The sequence below is a fragment of the Desmodus rotundus genome, chromosome 2, assembly GCF_022682495.2.
Source record: "Desmodus rotundus isolate HL8 chromosome 2, HLdesRot8A.1, whole genome shotgun sequence".
Lineage (NCBI taxonomy): Eukaryota > Metazoa > Chordata > Mammalia > Chiroptera > Phyllostomidae > Desmodus > Desmodus rotundus.
This window is the reverse complement of record NC_071388.1, coordinates 24,984,296-25,005,666: the sequence shown is the minus strand read 5'-3', so window position 1 is coordinate 25,005,666 and position 21,371 is coordinate 24,984,296. Positions and strand designations below refer to the sequence as shown.

General features: G+C 42.7%; 1 protein-coding gene across 8 annotated transcripts in view; it reads right to left on the bottom strand.

Annotated features, from left to right (window-relative positions):
* SCHIP1 (schwannomin interacting protein 1) overlaps positions 1 to 21,371 on the bottom strand; it is a 143,675-nt gene that overhangs the window by 43,961 nt on the left and 78,343 nt on the right. Inside the window, exon 1 of one of the 8 annotated variants that reach the window (XM_024563152.4) lies at positions 8,569 to 8,884. The exons of the other annotated variants lie outside the window; for them this stretch is intronic. Within the exon in view, the coding sequence (XP_024418920.1) occupies positions 8,569 to 8,598 (30 nt within the window). The 5' untranslated portion in view covers positions 8,599 to 8,884. Of the gene's footprint in view, positions 1 to 8,568; positions 8,885 to 21,371 lie in introns of those variants that run through there. 8 annotated transcript variants of the gene reach the window in all.

Here is a 21,371-nt window from a genome sequence, read left to right as displayed (position 1 = left end):
TTTTACAAATTAGGGCTCAATACAGAGAGAATTCCGGCAGCTCTCCTCTGACAGTATCACATACTGAATTTAAATCCCACATCTGGAGCACCCAGCATGCAGCACCACCGTCCCCTGCCAATTAGGCCTCAGGAGATGACGTGAGAGCTCTGTCTCCGACGATCAGGACCTAACACGCTGCACAGTCAACCTTCTTTCCAGCACATCACAGTGTTTTCAGGGCCCCTGCGGCTTCTTTCTGACTGCTGCCTGGTTTCAAGGCTTTTTCTAGGGGGGCGAAGGTTTGTTTTCCATTGTGCTTTCCCTGCAGCATCCAGATGTGCCTTGCACACCTGAAGGGCACGGTGAAGAGCTGTTGAATAGATACATGAACGCAGGAGAAATGTGTGTGTTGCTTAAAATACTTCCTCTAAATGCTGTCCATGGTAGGAAATATTAGTAGTTCATATTACGGCTTTTCAACCAAAATTTTCAAAGTTAAAACTGGGTCTGCTCTGGTTGAAAGAGTGGGGAGGTACCATGAATGCAGTCTCTGGCCTTGGTTGGCATCCCAGTCCACTTAGCAGTCTACAATCAAGAGCTCACATAAATGCAATTTTAAACATTTGGAGATTACAAGGCTAAGTAAGATACATAACACTATGGGCCTAATTATCATCGTTTTGCTTTAATTTTTAACAGGGTAAACTTAACATACAGTTAAAATGACTGAGCTCTCATTATTAACCACGTACATGTATACACGTATTTAAATTAATATACAGTGATAACATATTGACTGTAGACATATATATACAAACACAGACATACACTTTAATAATATGTTATCTTTTGGAGAAGGGCCCCTCAAAACCCAAGATGAAATTTCCCAAACAACAGCAGCAAGGGTGAGCGCTAAGAGAGTGTTGAACACCATTCTCCTCCTCCACCCACTACGCCTTTTCTTGTCCTAAGTGATTCTCTACTAAGCACTACATAGAGACAAATGAGAAGACACCCCATCCTGAAGCATGGATGCAAAAGCCTGCAGGGGGTCCCCAGTGGAGATGAATTCCTGCGCACCTCCCTGAAGAGGGCCCAGCCCACCAAGAGGCTCATCGCCCAGACCCCTTCCAGAAGGAGCTGCACCACCGCAGTCTGGATGGCTTCTATCAGCTTAAAGTAGGCGGTAATTTTCTATCACGTGGCCTCATCTTTGATGTACATTCTTGAGTTTTGCTACCCTCTGACGAGAGCGCACACACTACCCGGGAGCTTACCGGAAACGAAAACTCTGAGGTCCCACCCCAGCCCCACCAAATCCGAAAACACATTTTTAAAAGAGCTCTAGGATTTTGGAATGCACCTTCAATTTTAGATGCATAGCTCCAGGCCTTGGAAAACATTCATCACAAGCCATCAGCCTTCTGTTTTAGATCATGTTTCTGGGTTTGGTGGTAAGATCCTGACTTCAGATGTTTGGGGTGAACACTGTCATTAACATCACTTCCAAGAGGTCCAAACGGACACGGGAAAGGGAAAAGTCAGAACGCCGCACTGGAGATGCACGTGAGGCGCTTCCGCAGGAGCTCTGCACACTAGGGGGTAAGAGCTACTCACGTCCTTTCCACAGAGTGTTCTCTGGTTCCTTCCCCACCGCCACCCCCTCTAAAATAAACTGTGCCGGCTTAACACAGATACTAACGCTATCTATCCCTTAGAAAATAGCCACTTACCATCCCTCAGGTTGAAAGGGCCTCTTCTCCCGCCCCCACCACCCCCTCCACCCAGCCTTGAAATCCAAGGACCAGAACTGCGAGCTTCAGTTTCCTGTCAAGCCCTGACCTGAACTGCAAGGTGCATTGATCATGTGAGCTAATGCTTTTAAAAGATCATTATCGAGCACTGGTGGAAATTATTGACTCGGAGAACACTCACCACATTACTGGGAAATTACTTATGCATTGTCAGAAGATTTTCCGATTCATAGATGGGAACTCTCGTTCATTCTGACTAACCCTTCAGCATCCTACTGTCTCCGTGGCAGCCCAAACATCCAAATTCCACGTGCTAAACAAACTGATACTTGAGTTATCATCTTTGTCCAAATTAATTATTATTTTTCTTCTGTGCAAAGTTCATTTAAATTTCCTTTGCCTTTCAATTAAGGTACTCGGATAGCTAGATACACCATGAAAATAAGCAGGCAGTATTTAAATGAACTTTTTAGTGTATGTCAGAAAATTAAAATAATGGCTTTGGGAGTGTGGGGTAGAGGCGGCGGAAGTCTTGAGAGTAGACAGAGTGCCAAGCGTTCGCCCCTATCAAAAAGACTGGGGTCCACAGACATAAATCTTTCTGCCCAATGAAAATCCGAGGACAAGAAACTCAACTGTGGTCACTTTGGTGGCCGGGGCAGAGCTCCCCAGTGGGGCCAGCATTGATATCCTCATTACATTTCTGAGTTCTTACCATTCTTTCCCCGTTAATGGCTCTCCTATGCTGATTGTCACTGGGCCTTTTCACAGTTGTTTTCTTCTGAATTAAAGCAGTTTTGTCCAAGTACTTTCTATTTCGGGAAGCTTGGTAATTTCTGATGCTTCTAGTTAGTGCACAGGAGAATACGAAGTACACCAAGATTCCAAATTTTTCCTTGGCATAGGGGACATAAATAAGTAATAGGGTACGGCTGTATTAATATTGAGCTGCTTCTTGTGAGAGCGTGATTAGTTACCCAAGATTGTGTGTGTGTGTGTGTGTGTGAGGTCTCTGCTCTCCGAAAATCATGAATGCACTCTATGTACCATAGAGGTGTTTCTACTTCCTGTCCTGCCTCTAATACCACCTTCCTTCCAGGAGAAAATATTAGGTGTTTGGCTTAAAATAGATGTTGCATATTTATTTCTTAAGGTCACCTGGTATCTGAATGATGGTGTTTGGGGCACCAAGTGCTTCTTTAAATAGAAATGTTTGTGCTTCTACTAAATTTCTATTTCAGACCAGGTCTATAATGTAGCGGTGTTGAGATTTTGTTTGTTTGTTTATATTCATTTGGGCCCTTACCGCTGTTTTCCTTTGTGTTAAAACATATAAATTAGACTTTTAGATATCTTTCTTGGCCAAAAACAAGTGCAGAATCATATGTGCAGAATTAGGTTCTTAATTTTTAAGGTGATAGTTAGGTTACTGCCTCTTCAGAAAAACACACTGTATCTCAACAAGGCAAAACACAACTATAACCAGGCAAAACAATGAAAACAAAGTATTCTTCAGCACTACTGACTATGGGAAAAAATGTTTCCAGTAAAAAACATTGATAGAGTAAGACAGAATATTGTTTCAATGAACTTAAATTTAAAAGTCTGTATCAAATAGTGCACTAAAACACTTTGAAATTCCCTTTTCCATCAGGTCAGTGTATTTTTCCCTGTTGTGGGTGAAACCGGCTTAAATTAGGTGGAATCCTAAATGAATTCAAATTTGATACCTTGTTTTCTCATTCACAGGAAGAAGGTTGGGAAAGGAACCTCACTTGGCCTGGTGTCAACAGGGAGAGGATATATTTCCTTTCCTTTGTTAACCATTAAATAACCCACTGGAATCTGGCATGAAGGCTGTTCACTACTTTCTTCAAAACATGTTGATGCACTACTTAAATTGATATAATCCCTAGTATTTCAGACCAACATAAGCCATCTTTTACTTTATGTGCTGGGTATGACACTTTCATTAGGCTGAAACATTTTGCCCATGAAAAAGTTGTTGTTTCAGGAGGCAGTAAAGCTACCTCTGTATGGCAAAAAGATTTATTATAACTTTGCAAAATTCAATAGATTAAGAAAGGCAGCTTGGATATAGAGCTTGCCTCAGCCTACCACAGGTATTTTGAAAAAGTGCTTGGGGACAGACCATGAGGTTCACCTTGGGAAAATTCCTGGGTGGAGGATTAGTAGGTACAGAGGTATATTTTTAATCACTGCCTCTGGGAAGGCTGGGAAGGCTGGGGCTGTCTCATTCATTTTATTCCTACACTATGCCCCCCACCCCCATTTTGGCAGATGGGATGTTTGAAATGCTGGCAACTGGCCAAGAGGCTCACAAGCTAGGTACCTGGACTGCGGGGCATATTCACCCATTCCCTGTCACAATGCACAGATCTGAGCTTCTCTCCGGCATTATGATGGGAAATCCTGACCCCAGGAACTCAGAGCATCACCAACTGCAGCAAATGCAATTCAATCCAACAAACGTTTATGGAACACACACCCCATGTGTAGGGCCAGACATGCAAAGGAGGCTCCTGTCCTCAGGAAGCCTGTTGCCAAGTGGGGGAGACAGACTCACACATCAGCAGCTGTGAATGGGTTCTCACAGAGGTAAACCCAAAGTGCACTCAGCACTGTGGACTGGGGACGGGAGCGGAAAGTTTCCTGACGAAGGTGACATTTGAGCCTTGAAAGCTGCCTCAGCCTGAAACAGGTCGAGGCAGGTGGAGTGTGCAGAGGAGACATTCCAGGCTGAGGCACCAAAGCAGAGAAACAGAAGTGACGGCAGTGTGGGGCAGGAGTGTCGCCTCTGGAGGGAGGGGAGTTTCTGCCCAGGGGTCAGGTCATGGTTAGGCCTCAGAGGCCATGCAAAGCGGGGTGGGAGGTATCCTAAGGAAAATGGGGACACATTATAGATTCCTACCGTGTTGCCTCAAGACCTGGTGTGCGTTTGAAGAAGAGTCTCTTTAAGCTCCCAAGGGAGGAAAGAGATGAGAGTCATTCACCTATCATTTTACTCTGTTTTCTTTCAAGTTTCCATTCCCACAGTAGCAAGAATGTGAGGGCGTGATCTGTATCGGAGGTGGTCGTTCAGAGAATTTTAGCGATAGAAAGAAAGGGATGAAAGCCTGTCATTGTTTTTATACACACATGAATCCAGAAAAAACCAACTGCTGGGAAAGAGGGGAAAATATTTGGGAGCTTGGAAGCAAAATGGACCGTCTGACGTGAACTTGTGCTGTCGAGTTAACACTATCTCAAAGCCTCCTGTCAGAGGATAAAAATTTGGCCCCTTGAAGGCTGCCAGGCCTGAAGCTGCGGGCAAGATTCTTTCCTGAAGAGGTTGGCTTCCTCCCAAGTCTGGAAAATGGAGGTCGAAAGCTCCAGCTTTTAACACGGCTACCACTGAAAATGACAACACACGCCTCAGTAACCTCTTTGCTAATGCAAATCCTGAGAGAGAAAAGTACACGAAGATGCCGACTATGTGAGACCCTTTAAAAACAAAACCACCACCAAAACTTCTGCCTGAGAATCTCCCTGATCACCCCTCCTTGGATCAAGCTGTTCTAAGCACGGGGCGTGCAAAACGCCTGCAACAGAGGTTCTCAGGCTCTTGGTCATAGTGAAACTCTCTTTTTCAAAAAAATCAGTGATTTGGAAAAGCAATATACATGAATCAATTACAGTTCCCTCTATCAGCAACAAATAATTGAGAAACGAAATGGTGTGTGGTGCTCCTGGGCTGCTTCACAATCTTCACAGCCCCCGCTGGGCACCAGGAGGAGGAGGGAGCTCTTCATTCACGACAACTGACTTGTTTATATAGAAAGGTGGCCTCCAGCAGGGGACCTGCCAACTCCCATGCCAGAGTGTTAACTAGGAAAAATCCCATTTCACAGATGAGAAAGGTAAGAAGAAATAAGGGGATAATGTGACCCATAGGGAAAACCTGCAGGTTAATGGTGGGTGTCGGGGGGAGGGAGCACGTCCATGAGAGTCACCTCAGCGGCTATCAAAACATAAGAAACCACGATACTACAGTATTTTGTACAGAGTAGGCATGTCCATCCAGATTACTTGAGGGTTTTTTCCTAAGCACTGGGAAAGCTGATGACTACAAATATGAAAATCCCTGCCCTCCTGGAGCTTACGTGGAGTGAGGGAGACAGAAAACACACACATCAATATGTACTCCGATAGACGGTAATGAATGCCAAGTACAAAAATGAGTTACAGAAGTGTGAGAGAAATACGGGGATAGAACTGGGGAGCTGGCAGTTGGCATAGTAAGTCTAGTGAAGGCCTCCTCGAGAAGGTAACATGTGAGCGAAGACCTGAAGAAGGGGAGAATAAACTATGGGGGAGACTCACAGGATGCCCAGGTGCATGGGAATTTCTGATAAACAGTGAACAATTTTTCAGTATAAGCATGTCTCAAACACTGTAGATTATTTGCTAAATCTGGCCACCTACGCGGGGAAGCATATGCCAGGTAGAAGGGACAGGACAGCTGGTGGGAGGAGAGTGGAGGGAAGGGGAATGTGGGAGAGGAGTCCAAGAGGAAACAGGGCCCTGAGAGGCCCAGCCTTTTATTCTGAGGAGAATTTTGAGAAGGGGTCACACGCTCTGACTTAGGTTTTGAAAGACTGTTCAAGGGCAGGAGTGGCAAGACCAATTAGGAAGCGATTATTGCTGTAATGATGATGATGACCATAATAACATAATAATAACATACATTTAGATACGCACCAAAATGAGCAGGTAATTTTGGGCGGAATGGCCCCTGAAGCCCCATTCATGGACTCTCCATTAAGAAATGTTGGCATACATTTATGAGGAAAGAAATCAGTCCTACAGATAAATTCTATTTGCTCACTAACAATGCTACTATGCCCCCATCCAAACAGGGGAAGTTTCTGAAAAACATCAGACTGTTGATGTATCCGAGTGACTATGGTAACATGAGGCCAAGAACTTACAGAAACCGGCCTTTCTGAATCCAGCTTCACGTGGGGTCAGCTGGGTTCTAAAACTAAGGTGTCTAAGTGGGACTGAGACTCAGTTTCCAGGTCAATGCTTTGTTTTGGCTGAGCTGTGGATACAGGGAGGGATTTTCAAAAGAAAATACAGATAAAGGTGGTTCTACACAAAACTCATGGACATGCAGAATCTACCGACTATGATTATGTGCCTGATACACTTAATTTTATTGTGAAAATAAGCCACAAATACTTCAGAACTATTAAGCACACAATGACAGTGTTACAAGTTGTAGTTTATATAAAATAAATTCAATTTGTCTTCCTTTGGAAAAGACGGTAGGCTAACAAAATCCCTCCCCTCCAGATGAAATTGCTGACATTTGACCAATTTTTGACCTATAAAAACAGTGATTCCATGTTCAACCTAATGAAAAAATATAGGAAATAATCTTGGAGTACCTTGCCTTTCGAAAATTAAATTACATTGTTTCTCTGAAAAGCGAGAAGAAAAATTTTCTTAATTATGACAGTCATTGAATGGTCTGGAGCCGCGCCAGGAGCAGGCTCGGCTCTGCAGAGACGTCCACACTCCTACTCCCAAGCTCTGTGTCACGTCAGTCAGTGAGTTTTCTGTTGTTCTTGACCCCTTTCTCTTGGGAAGAATTTCTGTGAAGCACAAATCTCGATATTTGGGATCTACAGGCCTAAATGTGCTATAAAATGCCATACTGTAAAACAAGCCTACAGTGATGAAATTGCAATTATTCAGCAGAGAAAAAAGTGGGTAAGTACATCATACTGGCACACTCTACTTACCTTAGAAACCACTGCCTTCAGTCTTGTGAAATGTATTATTCTGCCTGCATACTTTTACCACTGGGAAATCTGACCTTAGGAGAAACACCTGCTTGTCTCAGGTAACCTACCTCACACAAGGAAGAGGCATTGTTAAGTTAGAGAATTGGTCTCTCAGAGCTTCTAAAGTCGGTCAGTTGAGTAATAAACCCCAATATGAACTATCCAGGACTGGGACTAGCCACGCCTGCTGCAGCGAGCAGCAATTTCTCAGAACGTTCTCGCTGTCTGTTTGCAATGAAGATACTTCCAATGCTGCCTCCACAGTTGAAATCGCAGGAAAGAGTTATTAACGCTCTAGAACTGGTCTTTTGAAATCGGCTCAGTGTTTAATTCAAAACTCCAGACAGCAAATTAGCATATAGATGAATATGCATTCTAAAACATTTTCTATTTGGAGTTTTTTATGCATGTCGGTCGGTACCTTAATTCTTATTTACTTACCATTTAGAACAATATATCAATAAAAATAAGTTTGGAAAGACATAAAAGTGCAACTTTAAATGTCAAGTTCACGCTGGCAGATTTTTGAAAATTTCTAAGATCATCCATTACTTCCTATTTACATAATTTCCTTAAAGGCAATCCTAAAACTGGACGTGAAGCAACTCACGTGCGGTGAGCAATGGTCATATTCCTCGATGTGATCTATGTGACACTCTGCAAGATTTTCCTCCTCTGAAGCCCCTGAAATCCAATTACAGCTCAAAACAGTTCCTCTTATTTGCAGACATACAGAATATGCAAAGCACAGATCACCTCACAGGATTTTACATATGCTTTAAAGGCCAAGGAAGCCGTGTTTTCTGCCCCATTAGTCCCCAGAAACCCTAATTACAATTCAGATACTGTATGCCATGAGGCCGGGAGTGGAGGATGGCAAAATCCCTTGAAAATCCGGAAAGAGGCAACCTGCTGCTTTGGAAAAGGAAGGCCTTTCCTCCCAGAGGATGCCGGCCTCACAATCAGGCTTTAAATCTTACCTGATACGAGCAGTTGTCCTGATGTACCATCTCAGTGCATCCCTAGGGCGCAGACCCCAAAGCAGGACTGCTCAGCGAGGAGGTTGCGGAGGGAACGCGCGGAGCATCCGCAGGCGGAGAGAACGCCCTGGGAAGGCAAGGGCTCCCCGCAGATTAAAATGGATGCTGTTTCGCAGATCAACCTGCGCAGTGGCTCTGCCTGTGCCGGGAAGCGCGCAGCGCGCCGAGCTGCTCTCCTCGGAAACCAGCAATGAGGCTTGCAAACATGGAGCTAGGACCGGGCTGGGGGAGGGGGCGCGCTCATCACTGGCACAATCAGCCAATTATATTATAGGCACAAAGAAAAGGATCAGTCTGGGGCTGGTGTGACCTTCTGGTGCTTTATGAAGGCAGTTAACTGATGTGGAAACATTCTAGTCCTCATTAAAGGGAAAAAGGCCGGGGAGGGGGAGGGAGAGAGACAGACACGAATCAATGTTGCAGTTGAACACTTCTGACCCCCAGCATCACCTTTCCTGCCCACAGATGCTGCTCGGATGCTGCGTATAAACAAGAGGCTTCAGGCTCAGTTCAGAACTTTTAACGTGAGAAAGGGAAAATGGCCCATTCTGAACACTGACACCGAAAGGATGTCTTCTGTGTTGAGTTTTTGAAGTGTTTGTCAACTTTAAAACTAAACGAAGGGTCTTCGTTCTTTAAAGAATATTATTTTGTAAGTCTTTTGATTCCCCACTGAGTTTTGGCTCTTCCCTGCTTTTCAAGTCAAAGAGAAATAAGGTGACGTAATTATTCCTATAGTGTTTTTTTGAGGGGTGGGGAGGAAAGCTTAGTAAAGTCAGTATAATTCATTCATTTTATGGAAGTAAAACTGAACTGCAGTTTTAAAAAGTAAGGCTTTTACTTACTTCTGTGTGTGTGTGTGTGTGTGTGTATGTGTGAGTAGATCTGTCTAATCTATATGCTAACGCTGTGACTTGCATAGACACCCCCATCACAACACGAATGACCCTAGAAACCAACCACTGTACTTAACAGGCAGCAATGGAAGGAATTTCGGACTTACGGATAGTAATTGAAGGAAATACAAGTTGGACCCTACAGGTTTCCGAGGATAAAAGGACCCAATTTCTGAACTGCTTCTGGTCTATCTAGGGTTTTAGGATTTATAAAAAGGAACAACCAGGCCTGTACATTTTAAAATCTAATTTAATGACAGAAAATTAAGAAAATAAACACAATAAAATTTCCTCATCTATTTTCCTTAGTTGCCACAGGCAATTTGTTTTGTTGTTTCTTAATAAACTGGCCCTGAGCACTTAATGGTACCCTGTAAAAATGTGACTGAATTTAAACCATCAATTAAAAAAAATTCAATAGGGATATTATTAAGCTATATTAATATATCTATTAATTTATCATCTCAAAAAACTCTTATTAATAACCACACAGTCTTCATTATGCTACTGATAGAGCAAAATAAGTGCTTTTTGCCTGAGGAATGAAAGCTACATGTTTGACATGTTTTCGTATCAAGCGCTATCTTAATGAGTGGTGAGAGTTTGTATTAGGAATATTTGGTGATATGTTTTTAATTGTATAACAACGGCTCTGTTGCTTGGAAGGAGAAAAGCCTATTGTTATGAATATTGTTAATGTTTGCTATTTGAGATTCAAACAGGAGAGAAAAGGTTGCTCCCTCAGTGCAGAAAGCCGGCCTAGATAGTGAGTCTTCTTAGACACAGGATGAAGAAAAGGGGAGAGATACTGTCCAAGGAAAGGAAACAGTAGGCAACCCATCCCCATCCCAACCTCCCATGCTCCCATCCTGAGTAATCCACACGGGACAGAGAGAGAGATGTCTGTGTGGAGCGGCCTGTCATACAACCACTTGGATGAAGGTTCTGGAATCCTAACGATGTGCAAGGAAAAGCAGGCTAACGCAAAAGCTTCTTTTGCAAGGTAGCAAATAAGGTGGAATGGAAATCTTATGCCTAATGTAAAAGGCATAATTCCAACGTTCCAAGACAGAACAGCTCTGACTTCAAAGGCTGTTCAAGCTTTACTAAAATTACTACTCTAACAATCTATGACCTTAAGACTCAGGAACATGCTTTCAAAAGCTGTACAAGGCCACTTCCTGGACTCTGTTCTCTTCTGAAAACTGGAGGCTCTGGGATATGTTACATAAGCTCCTGAAGACATTTATCATGTGCTGTTAAAAAAAAAAAAAGCTTAAACATGATCCCACTCTTCACAGTTGCTGTTCCATAAATAGTGGAAGTGACTCAGAGGTGGCGCTGGGGAGAACAGATTTCTGACAATTGTATCCCAAAACCTGTCAGAAAATCTTCTCAAGTGGTATAAACAGGATTGAAAAAAAAGAAAAGAAATACATCAAGCAAATTTCCCTTTATAGTCATTCATTAGGAAGGACTTTGTGTTACAATTTAAACTGTGACTTGCTAGTACAAAAATCTTTAAACAGAAACCAGCTATTCCGAGAACATTTAAGCTAGAAAATTTATCAAACTTCAGTAATGTTTGTTATTTCTGAACTAAATAATATTGATGAACTGTTTCAGTAGGGGCTGCGGAGCACAGAGGCTTCTTTCTTCCCAAGTCCTGACAGCTTCCCTTCCTGTCAAAAGTATTGAGTCTCAGATTTGGGTGGGACCTCAAGAGATACACTGTTATTTCCCAAATATGGAAACCAAGGCCTAAAAAAGTTGTTCAAGAACATAAATCCTTCTCCAACAATAAAAAGGCATCAAAGTAAGAAAAAGAAGTGCCCAGATTTTCTTTCTGATTCATACCTTGTGAGTGTGTTCATATGAACCAGTGCTAAATAAGGACCCAGCGGGCTTGGAGGAATGAACCCCTCAGACTGAGTCAATGTAGGCCAGCCTTGAAATCAAAATCTGTGATTGGTAAAAGTGAGGTTGCAGTGAGGTTCTGCCTAAGTCCGAACCCAAGGTATGTTTTAAAAGAAGAAAAAATTAAAATATTAATATTTCCTGATGAAGCTATTGTTCCTATTACTGCCACCAAGCAAACTATCATGTAATTAAATCCAGAAAAACATTTTTTCAATCATGGCAATTAAATGCAACAGAATGAGAGGTTTTTTGGATAGTCAAGACAGGACCAAAAGTCCCATCTGCAGGTCATCTGAGTGTACAATTTCAAAAGTAAATTGTTGGGGTTGTGGGCTGACCTGGATGGGCACTGGGAAATTTCTGGCACAGCTATATGATCTCATAAGGGTTTGGCTTACACAGGTATACATCTTCCAAAAGCACACTGAATAGTATATTTAAGATTTGTGCATTTTGTTGTATGTAAACTTTATTTTAAAAGAACAAAAAAGATGGTCAATGGATTTTGAACCCTAGTTAATGACATGCAGGCTGCAGTATTTAGGCGGAGGCTTACTACTGTCTGTAACTTACTTTGAAACTAATCAAACACATGAGATGGGTGGAGGGATAGGTTGATGGAAAGCTGTGATGAAGCAAATTTAGTAAAACATTAATTCTTCAATCTGAATGGTGCGCAAACAGATAGTCACCTAAAAACTTTTCCATTTGAAAATATTTTTAATGAAATGTTGGGAAAGAAGTTATTGGAGGTAGTAAAGGCGAATAAGGAAGGCTTTACTACCTCAGCAATCCTCAGCAATAGGATTCATCATCCTCAGCAATATCTTTTAAATTTTCCTTAGGATGTTTAGAAAAGCAGGAAGAAATTTTATATAGCTTTAAATTTTGCTTCTCTACAGGGACCATGGAAGAAACGGAATTGCAGGGGAAATGAATCCTGTTCACATCAGGGAGAACTAGGTCCTCAAATGACCCACCCAGAGAAGAACACAATTGGCGTCACTAGTGACAACGAATCGGAGAAAACGTCTCTGTGGTTCACAGAGTATTTTCCCCAACATCTCCCTTGGTTCGTACAACCCTGTAGTTGAAACAAATTCCTGTTATGTGCCATGTGAAGGAGAGTGTCTACCCTCAAAACGTTTGGTAAGACAAATAATGCAATATACACAAATAACTGGGTATAATGATGAGTGAATGAATGAAGTGCCTCCAAAGAGATTTTGTTGTTTGCTCACTAGGAATTCAGAAGAGGAAGAAAACTCTTAGCTAGGGCAAACCAGGAGACTGCAATAACCTTGTTCGTTGGGTTGTTCACTTCTTAAATGTCTGTCTTTTTTATTTCAAATTACTATGTTTCCCCAGAACTTGGATCTTGGTTGGTTTATTCAGTGCAATTACCCCCATCATCTAAAATAGTACCTGGCATATCATAGGCTCCCAATAAATATATTTCAATGAATGAATGAATGATTACGACCTTCAGAAAGTTACCCCATTGCTCTTAGCCTCAGTTTCCTCATCTATAAACTAAGGGTATTAATTCCCTGTTTACTGGGTTGATAACAGGATGAAATGAGAATAACATGTAAAACACACTGCCCGGGAAAGGATCAGAGATGGATTTTTCCCCCATCTCCTAAAATGAAAGGTAATAGCAACGATCCAGGGAATGAAGAGAGGCCTGAAAAATGGAGGTGATGGTGGGAATGAAAGGGAAAGACAGAGGGGTTCATCCCCTGACACACTGAAAAATGAACTGCAGGCACCTGGGCAGAGACACGGGGGAGTGATCGAGACAAGGCATTGTGAGGATCTCAGACCCCTGCTGGAGTGACGCTGGCGCTGGGAAAAGAAATAGGGAAGTTAGAACAAGGAACTAATTCAGAGGGATTGGGTTGCAGTGATGAGGCCTTTAATTTTTCACCATAAAGTTACAAGTTGAAGGTACAGGAGGCAACTAGGGCTCACAAGAAAAGTCAGGTCAACAGACAGAATTTGGGGGTCTTTTGCAAGGGGAGAATTGTTGAAACTGTAGAAATGGATTAGATTAAGGAAGAGATTATAAAGAAAAAATTAATGAGAAAAAAAGTCATCACTATGATAAGCAAAATCATGACACCCCCAAAATATCTACATCGTAATCCCCATGTAGGAAAGGGAAATGAAGGTTGCTGATCAGCTGACCCTGAGATGGGCTCATTATCTTGGGTTATGCTGGTGGGCCCAATGTGTCACAAGAGTCCTTATAAGGTAAGAGGAGGGGGCAGAAGAGGAGGAACCAGAGAGATGGCAATGTAAGAAAGAGTAGACACAATGGGCTTGTTTGGCTTTGAAGACAGAGGAAGGGATCATAACCCAAGAAATGTGAGAGGTTTCTAGAAGACAGAAAAGGCAAGGCACTGTCACAAGGGGTCAGGCAGAGCAGGCTGACACGCCTGGAAGGCTTCAAATACTGCAGGGAAGCTGGAAAGACTAACAGGTCGAAAGGGAAACACAACCCAAAGCCATTGGTTTGGACTATTAGGAAGTCATCAGTCCCCCTTTAAAGGATATTTTTTGTAGTATGTGTATGGGGTGGAAGCCAGGTTATAAATGGTTAAGAAGTTGAGGAGCTAAGTAGAGAGCAGTTGGTCAAGTTTGTGGATGAATAGAGCATTAGGGTGGTAGCTGGAGTAGGTAATAGAATTAGAGAGTTAGTGTTGGGGGCTGATGTTTAAGACAGGGGACATCCAAACATCTATGTGGGCAGCAGGGAGGCAGCCAGCCAGGAGGGAGAAACTGAGGTGGTGGCTGGGGAATAACTGAAAGGGCCAGGTCCTGGCAGAGTGGTATCTGGAGCACAGGAGAGGGGTTCACTCAGCCTTGCAGCCGTAGGGTACGGTGAGTCAAGTTACAAAGCAATGCTGAATAAGGAGGAGCTCACAGGGGAGAGGGGGAAGATGCAGAAGCATAGAGGGTGAGTATCCTTGATTGGGTCTTTGAAAAGGCGGTGACATTATAGACCTCAAGGACAGGGAGGCCAGCTTGGCTGAGATTAGAGAGGCTGGACCAGTGTGGGGGAAGCTTTTCCAAGAGATTTTGTAGGAGGTGCTCCTGTATTACTTGGGAAAATTCAATTAATGCTATAGAAGAACAAGATAAACAAATGGGACAGATGAAACTTCTGAGATGTGTTAAAGTGTATGTGGTGAATGTGTAGTAGCTTGCCAGACACAGGCAGTACGTGTAGCTGTGTTAGACTTAGACAACGAGCAAGTAAGCAGACGGAGGCAGAATTCGTGAGAGGTGTTAGGTATTGATAAGTTAATACGTGGATGTGTTAGGCCTAGATCAAGCATGTGTGGCAAGCATAAGAGCACATAAAGTAACAGAAAAACTAAAGAGTCCCCTACTATTCACGGCATACAAAATAACCTGTCACTCAATATTGATTAGGTGGCACAGTGACTGCCCTTTGGAGACAACCATGCTGGCTCTCTGGGTCCTCTGCCGAAAAATACAATCCGTAGCTGCTACCAGGTGAGGAGGAGAGCTAAAGAGGAAGCCAGAGGGCCTCGCCCCCGTGTCTCTGACGGAGCAAGCTGGTGTCATTAGCAGACACCTACTATTGTCTAACTGGGCCACCCTTCTCAAACCTCCACTCGGGGTCGTAACCACATCATCAACAGAGAGGGTGGTTGTGGCAGAAAGGCTGGACATATAAATGCTGCATAACCCAAGACTCAGGTAGTGTGGTCCTTGCACACTCCCATACCAAATCTTCAGTATGATTGTAGTGAGGCAGGATAGAAATAATTTAGGGAAAAACCCCGACAAGTGGAACAAGGAAGTAGGAGCCGACATCACAAGCCAACAAGCTACTGCGTCCGCTCACCAGAGCCCCCACTTCCACCCATGACCAAGGGCAACAGTTGACGGCAGGAAACCCCTGTGGTGGTCACAGAAGTCAACAACAAGGACTGGCCGAAACCAGATCATTCTGAGACGAAGGCAAAATTGAACAGAGTCCAACCCCAAAGCTCATGACTCCATCACTGTAATGAAAACTGATGCAAGTAGAAGGGGAATCAGAGGAGGACGAACAGCATGACACTTCCGGATTGGACCCTGTTAGGGACAAGGCCCCTCCCAACCAGAAGGCAGAGTCAGATTTTGGCACCACAACACTTAGAAACAACCCACCCCTGAAAACACATAAAATCCCAAGAACTACTGACCACGGTGCGCAGCTCCACGGTGCCCACGTCCGCTCGGATGGGTACCTCTGCTTCTTTCTCGACGGTCCCCATGCGTCCTTCCTGGCCTATTTTTCTCTACCTGAATAAAACTTGCTTTTGTTCTTACTCTGACTTGTTCTGGAAATTTTTCCTGCACAAGTCAAGAGCCTGGAGGTTGCCTGACACTCGAAAGGTCCAGACGGTTGCTGGGCCAGGGCCAGCCCTCGGCACAGAGCCGGTCCAGTTACACTGAGACCAATTCCAATTCACGTGGAGGTGGGGGTTTACACCACCGAGCAATTGCACACCTGCTGGGCCTCCTACAATTCAACTCAGTTCTGCCACTATCTACCTGGAGAAAATGTCAGATTCCAGATTCCACAGGTAAGGGCTCAATCCACATGACTGGCCTCCCTCCCCACTTCAGATGCCAACTGCGACCCAGGTGGTCACCTGTGCTTCTACAACTCAGGAAAAGCCGGAGGTAAGAGAGATGCACAGAGCAAGGTGTGGGGGAAAGGCCAAGGAGTTTCTATGCTTCCTCTCCCAGTGTGCCACCCTTCTCAAATCTCCACACGTTCACCAACCACAAAGCTCTCTGACTCCCATCCTCTTTTTGAGAATTATTTTTTTTGGAGACTTTTTATGGAGAGTTCATTCCATAGGCATGATTGATTAAATCACTGGCTCTTAGTGATAGATGCGCCCTCCAGGCCCTCTCCCCTTCCCAGAGTTCTGGGGGTTGGGAATGAAAGTTCCCACCTTCTGACCAAGTGGTTAGTTCCCCTGGCAACCAGCCCCTAAACTGAAGTACCTTCCAAAAGCCATCTCATTAACATAACAAAACATACTCCCACTTAGGAAATTCCAAGAATTTTAGGAACTTTGCACCAGAAATGGGAATGAAGACCAAATCAGAATATCACTCTAAGTACATCAGCTCATTCCCTCATTTACCCTTGCTTCTTGATATGCACTGATTTAATGAGCTGTGATTTGAGCATCTTAACCTGGTCTGAGACTCCTGGGAGAGCGCCTGGTAGTGGACTTGGAGGCTACTGATGCATCAAGGTCATTTCCCACAGAAAATGATGCTTGGTGTCAAAATACTCCCACAACTTCTTCCCACACACTAGGAGCCCCCAAAATGGGAAGTGAGAAAATTCTGGATAAAAGGAAGTTGTAACTTTTTATCTTTATAATTATAAACAAGAAGCTTGAGAGTCTTACAAACTATATAAACTCGTTTATTCAGAGTTTAGACTATTCTAACCCTGGTTATACTTGTGTTTATTAATTCAGATATTAAAAAAAGGTTCCTGAGCAAATTTTTGTTGTGAATCAAGGGTCATCACTCGTTCTTGTCTTTTCTTTTCTTTTTTTAAGGATTAGCATCTGCTTTTAAAATGAAAACCAATGTGTAAAACAGTCAAAAGTGTTTTTAATCAATATAAAATTATTCGTAGTTCAAATTTATATTATTTGCTTACATCCTTCAGTGAAAACCTGAGGCTGTTTTGTTAAACACAGACATTTGAAAACAGAACTTAATGAAGTCAGTTACAGCCTTATTCCAACTGTGTTTTTACATTTCTTTCTTCATTGCGTTTGTGGCACGTCAGAGAATCCTCTTCCACACAGATGAGTAGATGGAAAAGGTAACAGTCATTCTGAGTAGCTTATGCTAAAATCTCTGGACATTCTACACTAAGTATATAAGAATCTTGAAAACAAAGTAATAAGACATTTATTTTAAAATTGATTTATTAACATCATATATCAATTGCTCACGTTTCTTCTCGCGAACAAGATAAGACAGAATACCCCAACCTACAATAGGTCCTCGGTCTAGAACCAGACTTTCTCACTTGATATGCTGGGCATTTGACTAGTCTTTGCACGACCCACCTATTAGGCTTGATGAGGGAATGTGCCAAACAGGTGCTCCCAACCCTGACCTGGCACAGCACCGAGCTGGGTCCTGTGGACAACGCAGACAGTTTTTCCTGCTTGGGCACTCATTTGTAAGGCTTTTCAGCAAGACCAGTGCAGAGCTCTCCTGGTCCGTGACACGTTTACAAGCTCAATTTTGAGGACTGTAAAAAACTTCTTAACCTGGCAGGACAAATATCAAAAGTGGGGGGTGGAGAAAAATACTTTGCACAGATATGAGGGAGTAAATCACTGCAAATTGGACTGAAATGGTATCCCCTTGTCACCACAGCTTCATAGGACAATGTTTCTCCAAAAGCCCACAGTCTCACAGACAATCTCAATTGTATCTATGTTCTGAATTATTTCCACATCTCAGAACTCTTTAATTTCCGAACTGATTTTGGGGGGCGGGCCTGGGGCCAAGATGTTTAGCAGCTCATATAATAGGTGCAAATGAGCCTCTAAAAATACCTCCTGCAACCCTGGGCTTCTTCTATGGACACAGTTGAAACCTGATGCATCAGGTGCTGTATAGGGGGCAGGGCAGCCTCCCTCTCCCTCTAGAATAATGAGATGGTTTATATTTCAATAGAATCTGCCAAAGTGCCTGTTTATTGGACACCATCCTAGTCCTCTCCCCACAGTATTTTCTGGCCAATGCTGACCGAAACCTGCACACTGCAGAAAAATAGTAACTGACTCAGAGATTTGGGTGAAGTGTACGTGGTTTCACCCCAGATTTATGTTGGTGTTTAAGGACCATTTCTTTTAGTCTCCATTTAGTCTCTGACTTTGGAGTCAGGAGTAGCAGAAAAAGTGAGGGTAGTATAACCTGCCAGGACCAACACAAGACTTTCCAAATAAAAATAAATTCATCTGTCAAGAGAGGCCAAGCCAGAACCAGCACAAAGTGTGTGCATGTGTGTGTGTGCATGTGTGTGTGTGTGTTTGTGTGTGTACAGGAAGTAGGAGGCTCGGTAACCCAGGTAGCCTTACCTACCAATGTAAGGGCATTTAGCTAAAGCAATATTTGGAATCCCTGACGGCAAAAAAAAAAAAAAAATTAAGTTCATTTCTCTGAGGTGGTGGTGGTTTTTTGAAAAACCAAATTAACAGAGTATTAGGAAAGGGAACTGACCCTTATCTTGAAGAAAGGTGACCTCTAGTGGACAGCTGTGTTTTTCAACCAGGTGAAACTATGAATAGGCATAGGAAACAAAAATAACGTTAGGAGTAAGCTCCATTGTTTGACATCTCAATGATATTTAAAAATGGGCTGACTCGTAAATGATCATCTCCATGTTCTCCCCTCTCCCCTTTTTTCAAGCTGCTTAGTTTTAAAATTTTTAAATCAAGTTTATTTTATATAAGGTTTCCAAATAAGCAACAACCAAAATGAAAACAAAAACAAAACAATATTATTACATATTAGCATTGTGTGAGTCAGCAAACAGGGCACACGTAAAGCTACTTTTTTTTTTCTTTTCTTTTTACGTTGACTGTGAAAAAACATTTCCAAAACTAAACATACTAGATCACTAGTTTATTATAAAATTTTACTTTATTATAAAAGTGCTACTATTTTCAAAAGACTTACTTCACAGAATAAAGCAAAAATGACGATGAAAAGAAACAATTTATGTAGTGTATTTCTTCTGAAAACCATCTGCTCATCAACTGATGTACTTTCCTAGTTCATCACTGAACTCTGGGCAGAGGCCTAATAACTTATGATCAAACTCAAAATAATCTCTAAGAAACTATTAAAATTCCTTAGTGGTCTTTAAATCTTTTTTCCCACCCTCAATATAGGAGCAGTGATGAAATGCTGTTGGTTATAATGGGATTCAGCACTTCAGGGCTTTCTCCGGCATGTTCTCTGACCCGCTTTCCCAGGGTCAGGTGAACAGCAGTCTGGAATGGCTTTATAATTGTTCTCATCCTCACCCCTCTGAAGAGCTGTTCAAATGGTTTTAGCTGCTAAATGGTAGGAGAGAACACTGGTCTAAAAAGTTTTTATATGAAAAATGCCAGAACAGCATTTACATTTGATCTTAGCCAAAAGGCCGAGAAGCGATACTGGAATATCATTTAATAATTTCATTAACTTGCTTGATCTTAAAGCTTTTTGAATTAAGGCAATTTCTCATCTTTAAAAAAATAAATTCTTTGAAAATATGAAAGCACTGGTTAGGAAACTATACTCCTCCAAATAGGTGAACTCAATTCTCAGAGTGGAGGGTTAAAATCAGTCATGGAATATTCACAAGCAGTAAAATTAATCTGCAGATTAATATCAGATCTTCTAAAACTCTGTAACCAGGTTTTCCTTGTGAAGGGCAAAGACATCCTCTTTGAAACACCTAAGCTGGGCCAACAAAATGTTCATTTATGGTAAGTGCTCAGGCTTTTTCGTTATTTACTAAGAAAGCCAAGATAGAAATTAGCGTCCTTTCCAGGTCCAGCACCTTGCACGACACCTAGCTACCTCATGCCAACACCTCTCCTCTCTCCTCTTCTGAGATGATGCTAAGGGACAGTAGAGCTGGCTTTTTTTTCATTCTTGACATTCAAAAGAAAAGAAAAAAACTGGAAAAATAAACGCGATCCCTTTTGCCTAAGCGCCAACGCCTCTTCTCTTCCTCTGACTTCCAGTGTAACTGTGAGGACTAGTAGCTGGCGGAAAAGGCCCACGTCTGCTTTGCAGACAGCAGGGAAACTTACATGGACAGTTTAAGCTACTTGTGTTTTGTTTTGAGGTTTTTTAAATCAAATTTCCCAAGGACAGAAGTGATTTTTTTCAGCAGGTCTGTCACTACAGCTGAGGCCATTGGACCTTTGACCCTAATTTTGGATGGCATAAATTTATAAAACATCATTAAAAGAAAAATTTAGCCTCATTCACCCAACCAGCTTGCCCCTGATTTGATAAGTTTCCATAGTTGCATGCTTCTTGGTTTATTTCCCAAATTGTTGTAAAGACTTAAGCACTTGCAGCCTTAGTTACTTTTTGTGAATGAAAAATGTGTCTAATAAAAACATAAATCAGATTATATCACATGTTGGCTTAAATCTCCTCCCTCCTTTCCCACAACATCTTAAATCCCTCCGGGCCCTGATCTACTCTCCAGGCTGTTCTGAACCTCACAGTCTCGCTCACTTAGCTGTGGGCACATGGGCCGCATTTCAGATTCTTGGAAAGGCCAAGATCGTCCCGCCTCAGGGCCTTCATGAGTTGTTTCTCTAACGTCCCTCCCTTTGCACCCTAGTAAACCCTCTTGCTTACAGTTGGAGACCTTTCCTTAGCCCCTAGTTAAACAATGTCCTGCCTCAAATTCACTTAGCACGTACTGTTTTCTTTCTTCATCTAGCACAGTGCTGGGCATATAGTAGGTGTTCAATAAATATGTGAAGGAATGAATGAAATTCTTCAAGTTTCCTAACATCAGGATCTTGGGATCCAGGGCAGGAGTGTGCCTACAACCAGCAATATTAGTTCAATTCACCACCATGGCAAAGTTGGTCAAGTGGCGACTTGCTCATCTCAGGACAATGGGGAAGCTTCAGCAGGACGACTCAGGGGCTGACTGCCTGCTTGTGAGCCAGGCATCGAGGCCTTTGGCTACATTTCCCTCCTCACTGAGAACCACGGTGGCTTTGGCAGGCTCAAAGGGGCCAGCTTGCAGACTGCCAGCTGGACCTGCAGGCAAAATAATCATTCACAGCTCCCCATGGAAGCTTAACTCTTCCTAAACTGCGTCCACTAGAC